This window comes from Podarcis liolepis, assembly GCF_965112155.1.
Source record: "Podarcis liolepis genome assembly, chromosome: 10".
Taxonomy (NCBI): domain Eukaryota; kingdom Metazoa; phylum Chordata; class Lepidosauria; order Squamata; family Lacertidae; genus Podarcis; species Podarcis liolepis.
Window position 1 is genome coordinate 1,582,671 of NC_139562.1, and position 11,287 is coordinate 1,593,957.

At 53.7% G+C, this 11,287-nt stretch overlaps 1 protein-coding gene across 1 annotated transcript; it reads left to right on the top strand.

Annotated features, from left to right (window-relative positions):
• Positions 1–224: 224 nt before the first annotated feature.
• LEP (leptin) lies at positions 225–10,900 on the top strand. Its single transcript, XM_083461653.1, has 3 exons — positions 225–247; positions 5,893–6,049; positions 7,770–10,900. Exons 2-3 carry the CDS (start codon positions 5,906–5,908, stop codon positions 8,127–8,129), a joined length of 504 nt encoding a protein of 167 aa, XP_083317779.1. The 5' UTR covers positions 225–247; positions 5,893–5,905; the 3' UTR covers positions 8,130–10,900.
• Positions 10,901–11,287: the final 387 nt, after the last annotated feature.

Sequence of the window (11,287 nt, forward strand, 5' to 3'; positions counted from 1 at the left end):
TCCCCTCCCTCCGGGGCAGCGCTCGGGGCTCCCGGGGTAGCGGCGGCGGCGGCAGCAGGGGGTTTTGCGGCGCCGCGGGGTCCCCGCCTCCCGCGCCCGCCCGCCCGCCCGCACTGCCTCCCCCGCCCCGGGCCGGGCAGGGAGGGGCCGGGCCGCGGCCGGGCGAGTTGTGCAACCCGGCGCGCCTTATAAAAGTGTCGCGGCGGCGATGGAGCCTCAGAAGGCCGGCGGAGGCAGCGCGAGAGAGGTGAGCCGAGGCGGGGGGAAGGTGCCTGAATATTGAGGGGGAGGGCAGGGGGGGTGGGGAGCTTGTTCCAGAGGTGAACCTCCCTTATCGATCCGCTTTGGACTGTCAGGACTCCTGGAGCCAAGCTGTCGGCTAGCGCGGCGCTGGGCGCCCCAGAGTGCCTCTGAGCGCATGCAGAGATCCTTTACCACGGGGTGCTTAGTCTCAGGTTAGGCGTTGAGGCTTCCAGGCTAGAGGAAAGCCGCCTAGCCGGTGGGGTACCCGTACCTCTTCCTTCTCTCCCCACAGATCCCCATCCCTCTGGGAAAAAGGCCGTGGAGCTCAGCCGGCCTTTTCCTCCACGTGCGTCTATCTCCGGCTTTTTCCTGTCTGCTGCTTCCCTCAGTTCCCAAGGGCGAGGTGGTTTGTGTCCGCCTGGCCCGGCACCTCTTCCGAAGGCCGGCCCTGCAAATTGGGCGGCTGGGGTGGGGGGGGAGACCCGGGGCCGCTGGGGAGGGTGAGATCTCCCCGGATCTCCTCCCGTCTCCATCTCCCATTCACTGCCTCGCCAGGGGGACTGACCGGTTGAGGAGCGGAGGAGGGCAGGACGACGTGTGTTGGGGTGGGGAGTCGGAGGGCTTTCCGGGGCCGAGGGGGCGTCCACACTGCCGCCCCGGACTGACCCCGGGCTTCGCTTCGCCTCGCTTCACCCCGGGAGGCCGGGCTGGGCCCGTTCTGGGAAGGATGTGCGGCGGGGAGAGGACTAACTCCCTCCTGCTCCGCTCGCTTTTGCGAAAGTGGGAAAGGCTGATCAGCTGCCTCGGAGGGAGGGAGGCGGCGGGGCCGGAGGAAAGACTCCGAGAGAGCATGTGCAGAGCGCCTGTGCTTAGCCGGCCTCGCGGCGCTGCCGGACAAGTGTGAGCCTCGGGATCTCCTGGTTCTGAAGTAAAGAGGGGGGAGGAGCCCCAGGGGTTTTCCACAGGCTTAGATGCCCCCCCCCAATCCTCCATCCGAGGCTGCGGAGGATCTAAGTAACCCCCCCCCAGCTCTGATTCTGGGAAATTGGAGCAGGATGAAGCCAAGCAAGAGCTCTGAGAACTGCTCTTCTAGACAAGCTGGGCCTGGATGGGGAAGAGTGAGCAACGTGGGGTGTGGAGCCTCTGGACTGGGGCATGAGAATGGGTGGGGGGGTTCGGGCTCTGCTCTCCTAGAAAATGGTCCCCCAGTCATTTGGGGAAGGTCAGTGGCTCAGTGCACTGCTGTGTATGTAGAAAATAAGAAGAGTCATGGAATGACAGAGCACTCCAAAGGCCATCTAGACCAACCCCCTCCAATGCGGAGCCACAACCAAAGAATCCCCAAAGAGCCTGGCGGGATCAGGCTGGGTCCCATCTAGTCCACCCTCCTTTCCTCACAGTGGCACAGAAAGTCACCCCAAAGGTCGCTGGCACAATCTCCATGGGCAAGGCTGGGGGAGTTTCCCCACCTGAAATCCTGGAACTAGACTGCCCCCAGTGCTCTGCCTCTAGCACAGGACAGCCGCTTCCTCCGTTCCCCATCTGATCTGCTGGCTCCGGGGTCCCACTTCCAGGCTCCGGCAAATGAAACAGGCCAGGGGGCAGCCTGCTCAGCCCCAAATGCCAGGCTGGGCAGTGGGCACCGCCAGGTGGCAGTGAAGGGGCAGAACCCAAGTTGTGACCCAACGTTGCAGGCCATGGGTTTGGGCAGCCTTCTGCTCAGGTAAGAGGGATCCTTGGAGATCCTTGGACTCTGGGCTTCTCTGCAGTACTCCAAGCACAGGCCTAGCATTGCTTCGCTCATGGAATTCTAGAATCGGAGAGTTGGAAGGGACACCAAAGGTCATGTAGTCCAACCCCCCACAATGCGGGAATCTCAGCCACTGCCTCCAAGGAAGGAGAGTCCATCACCTCTTGTGGAAGACTGTTCCACTGCCTAACAGCTCTATTCTTGAGCTCCTCTTGGCAGGCACTTGGAGTAGCTTTTCGAGAGCTTAGGAAATTCCCTTTGGGCTCAGTGCTGACTGCACCAACTGGCAGGGATGGCTCTGGGGGGTTTCAGACAGGGAGTCTCACCTAGCCCTAGCTACATGTAGGTGGCCGTGTTGGTCTGCCATAGTCAAAATAAAATAAAATAAAATAAATAAATTCCTTCCAGTAGCACCTTAGAGACCAACTAAGTTTGTTCTTGGTATGAGCTTTTGTGTGCATGCACACTTCTTCAGATACACTGGAACAGAAGTTGCCAGATCCTTCTATATAGTGAGAAGGTGGGGAGGGGTATTACTCAGAAGGGTGGTGGGAATGAGTGATTGGATGATGGGTGTACTAAACCTGTTGACAAGTGTTAACAACTGCAATTGGTCTTACAGGAAAAAGCGAGGGGTGAGATGGCCAAAAATAGCTTTATCATGTATAATGAGATAAGAATCCAATGTCTCTATTCAGACCAGGTCTCTCCATGGTTTTAAGTTTGGTAATCAGTTGCAATTCAGCAACTTCTCTTTCCAGTCTATTTCTGAAATTCTTTTGTAATAAGACGGCTGCTTTGAGATCTTGTATAGAATGTCCTGGGAGACTGAAGTCTTCTCCTACTGCATTCTCTAGCTGGTGCCGAGAACGCCAAGGTTTCAGATTTGATGATCCCTGTAGGGAACAGCTGCCTATTCCTACATTGTAGCGGGTTGGACTGGATGACCCCCGGGGTCCCTTCCAAGCCTACAATTCTAGGATTCTGCCAGGGGGCCCTGGGCTGTGCCGCTGAGCCACACCCCCTTTTGACTTTCAGCAAGAGAAACAGTGAACATCAAAGCCACCCATTCATGTCAGCCTCCGATGCAGACAAGTTGTCCCTCAGTGTCCAGAGTTCAGAGAAGCCTCCACTTCGCTGTGCTGCTGGCCCTGGATTCCTCATTTCGGCGTCATGTTTACCACTCTGTTATCACTGCGGTCGGATTTATGTAACACCCATGTGCAGCTGGATGGCCACAGGCCTCGGCCCTGAGAAGGCAGGCAGGCAGGCAGGCAGACTCTGTTCCTGCTTGCCACTGACAGCCAGATGTTGCCAAAACTGTCAACGGCGCTGCTTGAGATTCTCAGGAAACCCACATGCCCAACGGGCCCTGCGGATTTGCTGGGCTGCCTTAATTTCCTTCCCACCTGGTGCACGGAGTCCTCCTTCCTTGAGATGTTTTGAAGTGAATCTCCAGAAACACTGGGATGCGGCCGGGATCTTGCCGTGGTAAACACCGTCAGTGGGAACTTCAGCGGGGGAGGCAGATGCGCCGGTGCCCTTGGTGTGGCAGCTGCTGGGCACCACGCCTCATGCCAGGCAGCTTGGAAGACGCTGCTTCCTGGAGGAGTCTTCCCTCACCCCCTCGCAAGGCCAGAACTCAGGAGAGCCATTCAGGCAGCCAGTGGGGTGTCCTGGTTAGGGAGAGTGTCAGACTGGGGCCTGGGAGACCAGGGTTCGAATCATCCCCACTTGGCCCACTGACTTCGGGTCAGTCGCAATGCCTCTCAGCCTAAGCTTCCTCGCAGGGTTGTTGTGTGGGGAGAGAACTGTGTGAGCCAGCCTGGAGAGCTCAGCTGGTTAGAGTGTGGTGCTGAGAACGCCAAGGTTGCAGCTCTGATCTCCGTACAGGACAGCTGCATACTTCTGCATTGCAGGGGGTTGGACTGGATGACCCTCGGGGTCCCTTCCAATTCTGTGATTCTGTTATGCTATGCCACCTTCAGCTCCATGGAAGAAAAGGCGGGATGTAACTCTGCAGGGCCATCCAGGAAGCTGGATGTTGGGAGATTGAGGGCTGTGGACCCAGTGCGTATAAGCTAAACGAGCTCTAGCTTAGGGCCCCACTCTCTTGGGGCCCCCCAAAAAAAATTAAAGGGGAAAAAACTGGATGTATATTTCAAAAATATAAGATAAATAACAATAAAATAAAACCTACATCCAGCAACAGTGTTTTGTGTTGTGGAGGCTCCTATGATGTAAGTCATGGGCCCCACCTGCTAGCCTGCTCCCTAAAATTTCATTTTTTTGCTCCTTTCTATATAGAGGGTGCCTGCATTCTGCATGGACTGGTTGCAGGGCAACATGTGCAAATGGCTTGAGATACCGATTAGGTCCATAAATTACCATATAGCATATATTCAAGGGGGGGGGGGAAGCGACAATTTGTTGTTGACACAGCTTAGGACCTCATCAAACCTAAATATGGCCCTGGGTAAACCCGATAAAGTCAGTGAACCAAAGTTAGCCATGTCCAGTAGCATCAGTGGCCCTACTCTGAGTAGGGCCAGCGTTGGACACAACCTAGAGGAAAAGGAAATACTTTTTTCCACATAGCACAAAACTGTACTGTTGAATTTTCTCCCCCAAGAAGTAGCAACTACAATGGATTGCGATGTGTTTTCTGTTGGCTTGGCGAACACCCAGAAAGGCAGCTACTTATGGAGGCTTTGTAGATTGAGGGTCTTTGGTTTTGAGAAATCTCTCCCTGCTGCAAAATTTTACAGCTTATGTTTTGGGGCCCAGGTGAGCCCCATCACTCCTCTAACCAGCCGGCCTGAATTTTCAGGTACAGATCATCTCCCTCTGTTGTTTTACGATGTCACTCATTTGCGTCGCTCTAATTTTAATTTGCTCCGTTCATTAAGTTTGTGCTTGCGTTACTTTTTGCACACTGTAAGGAGGGGGGGTGTATAAGGAAACTGATTCTCAAGAGCCTCTAACACCAGGTGCTTTGGCAGACTTCTCCTGCCCAAGTGGACTTTGCTTCCTGGGAGCCAGCTGAGAGCCCTTCGGAGTAGGTGAGAGGAGTTAGGGAAGCAAGACCCCCACGGGGGGGGGGGGAGTCACTCACTCCAGAGGTTTGACCAGCTCAGCACACTCAGCTCCTTTACCAACAATGTGATGAGTAGAGGAAGCCAAAAGAGTCTTTCCAGGGAAAAGGTTAACATGCAAGATAATTAAAAAAGGACATCTTTTAGGCCCATGGTGATGTTCTGTTCTGCCCATTTTGTTTTCACTTGGTTTTCCTTCAGGGAGTGTCATGCACACACACACACACACCCTGCCCCATCTTTTATCTCCCAAAAACAACCCTATGAGGTTGTTCACCTGTGCATTTGTTCCTAAAGCAAAGGCTAGTAACTTTCCAAGTTTAGGAAGACTGAAACATAGTGGAAAGGAAGAGTTGTAGAGTTGGAAGGGACCTCAAAGGCTCCTCCTGCAATGCGGGAATCACAGCATCTGGTCCAAAGTCAGACAGGGAAAGAGTCTGGCCAGGGGATTCCACAAGCAGGATCCGAGCACAGGAGCCCTTCTGACCTGATCGCTGCCTCTGACCGTGGAGGGCAAGCCATCAGAAGCCCTCTCCTCCTCCATGTCTCCTCCTCTTTTAAAGCCGTCTAATTTGGTCACCTCTATTTCTTCCTGTGGGAGGGAGTTCCACAGTTCAACTCTGTGCTGCGTGAAGAAGTCCTTTCTTTTCTCTGTCCTGAATCTTCTAACTTTCGGCTTCTGGTGTTACAAGACTGGGAGAAACCCTTCTCTCTCTCTATCCACATTCCCTGTGAGGACGGACACCCCTTCTTCAGGACACCCAGAGGAGCTCCCCTAACTGGTTTTCCTCTTTATCTGCACAGGCTGAAGGAGAAGATGCGCTGCCCCAACGTCTCCTTGTGTGGCTTGCTATGGGTCTGGCTGCCCCTCTTCCACGGCCGGCCTGTGAAAATTGACAAGGTCGTAGCTGACACTAAAAGCCTCACCAAGACCATCATGGCCAGGATCCAGGAGCACCAGGTAAGAGGTGGGGTAAGAACAGGCTCCGTCCCCTCCTTCCCACCTACTCACAGAAGCATTGGATTGTAGAGCTGGAAGGGTCCCCCAGGGGTCATCTAGTCCAGCCCCACAAAAGAATCATGGCCATTCAGGGTCTGACTGTGTTTTCCTGGAGCTCATTGCAGTCTGCAGGACCTTCTGCTCTCCTCCAAGCTGATGACAGCAAGCCAGGCTTCTCCTGCATTAGTACTGGGTGGCAGACAGCCCCGAATGCCCCCTCCTCAGTGCCTGTCTGTGGCAACGGGCTATCAGAGTGGGGAGCATGGATGAATTGTACTGGAGCGATTGTACCAGGGCCCAGGCCTTCAAAAGGATTGGGTGCTGAGTTTCATTCAAAAAGAACTAGGCTTCCTAGAAGGAAGTTACACAACAAAATGTGCAGGCAGCCTTCTGGGTGGTTTCTGTGAAATGAGCCAGCCTAGCTGCTCCTGTCTTTGTGTTTTAGCCAATGAGTGAAGTCAGAACTGTGATTGATGAGTGAGTTGTTTGGAAACCAGCCAATAGGATTTCCTGGGGTCCTAAAGAAATAGTGTTTTCCCCTTCCCCTTTAGTTCCCTCTCTCCCTTCCACCTTGTTTTCTAGTCTTTTCATTCCCCTTTCCTTTCTCCCTAGCAACCAGGACACACCTTTCCTGTGGTAGGTTCACGGAGGTCGGGTACACCCTAGAAGCTATTTTCTGCAAATACTACTGCACAATAAGTGCAGGTGGGTGTTACATAATTCTCCCCCTGCAAGCAGCAAATGCCAAAAATTTGCAGAGAGGCCTCGAATGGCAGCTCTTTGGAACTTATCCCTTGTGCCTGCTCACCTGGGAGTATGCTCAGCAGAACACAAGTGGTTCTTGGGCATCTGAAACATGCAATAACTAGGCCAAATTAAGACCAATTGAAGCCTTGGAGCTGTACTAATTTTCAGGGTTGTAGAGGAGAATAATATGTAGGCACTTCGAGAGCTTATTTAGGTCATGGGCCAGGACTTCTCTGCGGTAAACATTTCAAGCCTCCCTGCCAAGCCTGCCACAATAATAACAACAACAATTTCTTGCACCCCGCCCTTCTGACTGGATTGCCCCAGCCACTCTGGGCAGCTTCCAAGAGAGGATGGGTGTCAGTCTGGCATTCTGTGGTACAAGTGTTCAAGGCATGCGCCTGTCTCATGTGCTCCAGAGTGGTGTGAGCAGCAACACACTGGGTGAAACTCTTGCTTTGGGAAAGCAGCCCTTCCTCCTCCCTTCCATTTTCCTTAAGGCCAAGCCTTGCTGTCAGGGATGCGGGTGGCACTGTGGTCTAAACCACAGAGCCTAGGACTTGCCGATCAGAAGGTCGGTGGTTCGAATCCCCGCGATGGGGTGAGCTCCCATTGCTCGGTCCCTGCTCCTGCCAACCTAGCAGTTCGAAAGCACGTCAAAGTGCAAGTAGATAAATAGGTACCGCTCCGGCGGGAAGGTAAACAGTGTTTCCATGCACTGCTCTGGTTCGCCAGAAGCGGCTTAGTCATGCTGGTCACATATCCCGGAAGCTGTACACCGGCTCCCTTGGCCAATAAAGCGAGATGAGCGCTGCAACCCCAGAGTCGGCCACGACTGGACCTAATGGTCAGGGGTCCCTTTACCTTTACGCCTTGCTGTCATCTGCAGCAGAGCTTGGCATAACCGCCTGCGATTTCCCTCTTCCCATTGCAGTTTCCTCCAGTGAACCTGAAGATCAACGGGTTTGATTTCATCCCTGGGCAGCTGCCGGCAGAAAGCCTGGAGGCCATCGACGAGACCCTGCAGATCTTCCACCAGGTCCTCTCCAGCCTGCCTTTGGAGGCCCCCGTGGTGCAAATCTCCAACGACGTGGAGAACCTCCGCAGCCTCCTTCAGATGCTGAGCTCCCACCTGGGCTGCCTGCTTCGCAGACCTTCTGCAGCCGACAACCTGGGCAACCTCACAGAGCTGATGACCGTCTCCCCATACACGACAGCCGTGGTGACCTTGGACCGACTCCACAAGTGCCTAGAAAGCATCGCGAAGTACCTGGACCACGTTCAGAACTGCTAGGGTGTGCGGGCGCCTCTGTGTGCAAACGCACAGAGCCTCTTTGTTTTCCTGGTCGGGTTAAACCTCACCCACACCTAGGCAAGAAGCAAAATGCCTCAGGTTACGATATCTGTGATGACAGCAGAACCAGCCTCGGAGCAAAACAGTCACACATTTACCTGGACCAGGAACTGATCTGCGAATGTTTTTGGACCATCACTTTGTTCCAGGGCATCCTCTCTCAGGGTAGACTTGACTCAGTTTGGGGGCAGCTCAGTTTGCGGGGAGGGGCGGGGGGGGGTCACTCGATTGTGTCTGGTTGTGGTTTGCATGAACGGGAGACTGCAGGGGAATCATAGAAGGGGACCCCTAGAGTCATCTAGTCCAAACCCAGGAGCTAAGCAGCTCCTGACAGGTGGCCAGTCAACATCCATTCCACTGTTAAATGGTTCTTAGCACCAGAAAGTCCTTCCTAATGTTTTGCTTAATCTCCTTCCTTGTCATTTGAATTCGATGTTCGGGTCTTCCTCTCCAGAGCAGCAGAAAACAAGTTTGCTCCATGTGAGATGTGTGGTTCAAAAAGGGGGACTCCCTATCCTTTGGAGGGGCTTCCGTTTTTCCTTTTTCATTTTGGAGGGCCGGTTTGGCTCTCTCATGCTCTCTGGTGAGACTCAGATCAGGCAAAGTGAGAGGCGACCCCCCCTGGCCCCCCACCCCAAAGAAACCTGAATGTTAGGAGCAGAAGTTGTTCCTCAGTAGCCCTCTTGTTCGCTGCCTGAGCAGAGTCTCCAGCGACACAGAGCTCTTCAGTGGGGCAAGGCAGGGCAGGTCAGGGCTGGTTCAGATTTCTAGGGGGGGAGGTTGTTCCAGGGTGGAGGTACAATTCAGTATGGTCCCAGTCTTGCTTTTGGACAGGTTCAAGGTTATATACTGCAAAAAAGAAAAGAAAAAAAAGGAGCAACGTATCTGAAGAGTAGATCCCGCTGTTAACTTTTCAGACCTCGGAATAACGAACGTAGCAATATCACCCACGTGGATCAAAATTAAGCAAAACTTGGGTTTGCGCCTTTGGCACACGGGGCAAGCCAGCGCTTCCTTCTCATTCTTCAGAATCACTCCTGGGCAAACGACACTTTGGTGCATGTAATGACAAAACCCATAATTTAATATTATTTTTTTGTTATTGTTATTTTCAGCAAAATGCAGCCTGGGGTGGGGGAGGTGTGTGTGTGGTTGTGTGGTTTTGAGCTGAGCAGCAGGGCAGGCCAGGGGGCGTGGGAATGCAGAGTGATTCCCAGTCCCCGTTTCACGCAGAACATGCCCCTACCGCTCACCCAGGGCCCGGATTCGAGTTTACAGAGGAAGACACGTTAATAAACAACAGGGCATTAGATGCAGGCCGTCAGAGGCAGAATTCCTCGTGGAATTACAGAACTGGAGAATCATTGGTCCCAACCCCCTGCAAAGCAGGGATCACGGCTGAATTATCCCTGGCAGGGGCCCAGCCAACCTTTGCTTTTAAACCTCCACCACCTTCTTCCCATCAGAATGTTCTTCTTCATGCTCAGAAAAGTTCCTCTCCTGCAAATCGAGATTCCAGGAAATGCCCAACTCTCCCTCTGTGGATGGAGATGGTGGTTTGTGGAAGACGTCACTTCCCATGTGCAAAGTGCCTGCCTTCAGTCCCCCCCAGTCAAGTTTTTGGAACAATGGGGAAGCCTTCAAAATGTGCTCAGCAGAGGTAAAGGGTTCCAGGGGTGGGGTGGGGGTGGGAGTATCCAAACTACAAGCAGCACCCCCCCCTTTCCTACTGCCTTCAACCCTCTGAGAAAAATGATTGCCAAGGGCCTCTCAGCTGCAAGGCAGGGGGTTGGACTAGATGACCCGTGGGTCCCTTCCAACTCTACAGTTCTGTGATACTAAGGCAAGTGGCAGAAAGGAGGCAGAGAGGAGCTTGACAGCTTCCCCACCAAGCGGGGCATCCCTTCTGTGATTCTGCAGCAGGCGGTTTCCCAGCTGGGGGTTGGGCTGGATGACCTTTGGGGGACCCCTTCTGATTCTGTGACTCACTCTTAAAGCTGTAGTGAGTGGGAAATGGATGGTCCCCATTGCAAACCTGCCTGCCCCAGTATAGGCTTTCCGCTCTGCAAAGGCCTCTCCCTCGCCTGGGTGCTCATGGATTCAAGCACAGCTGGGGGCAGCTAGGGCTTCATCCTGACTCTGCAAGGAGGAAGGAGGCCTCTGTGCCTTTGCACACCAGGTGCCCTTGTCTGACTCCCTTCCCTTTGAGGCAGAGGGGGATCCCCTCCTCCCTCTCCCGCGTCTGCTCTCGGCACCTGGGGGTTTCGGTGCGAGGGTGGGCGGGAGGAATTCCGCGTCAAGGGAGCAGCTAAGGTGCTGTGCTCAGACTTCTTAGAAAGAGCTTTTTACAACTCTCCCATTTCCCCTTAGGTGGCATTTCAGTTGCAAGACCAAAACGTTTTTTCCGAGGGTGTGATGGGTCATTCAGGGTGTTGCATTCCTTCCCTTACTCTGTGAGCTGGAGGGCTCTCGTGTGTGTGTGTGTGTGTGTGTGTGTGTGTGTGTCTTGTGGGGAGGGCTGCTCTGAAAGACTCAAGTCAGGAAGAGAGCAGAAGATCTTCCCAAGCAGACCCGAAAAAGCCTCCGTATTGTTAAACTCGCCCTTCTTATTTATTTTCGTTTTCCCATTACGACGTTTGTTGACAATTGTTGCTTTTCTTTCTGTATCTGGAATAATATTTATATTTTATAAACATGTGCTGCATTTTGAATAGTGACGGGTTTTTGCTTTGCTGGCCCCCAGGATCCTGGAGGGGGGCTGCTTTTCTTTCTGGTGGGTTGCCCTGGGGGGAGCAGGGAAAAGGAGGAGGGGGAGAGCATTGACACATCCAGGGTCAATATATGAGGTGGGGGTCCTATTCCCGCCCTGCACTCAGCTCTCACCTGTGGCTCCTAGAAGCTGTCAGCATGCGACAGCAGCCACAATCCCGGGAAACGGCTTCGACTGGCCGGCTAAACCAGGTGAGGGTAGCCAAAGGTAACTCACCTTTGGTGAGTTAGGGGCTTCCCCTGCATGTGGAGACAGGTGGAGATGGAGCAGAGGAGACCAGGATTTGGTCCAACGATCAAGAAGTCGGTTTCTACATGAGATGCAGAGG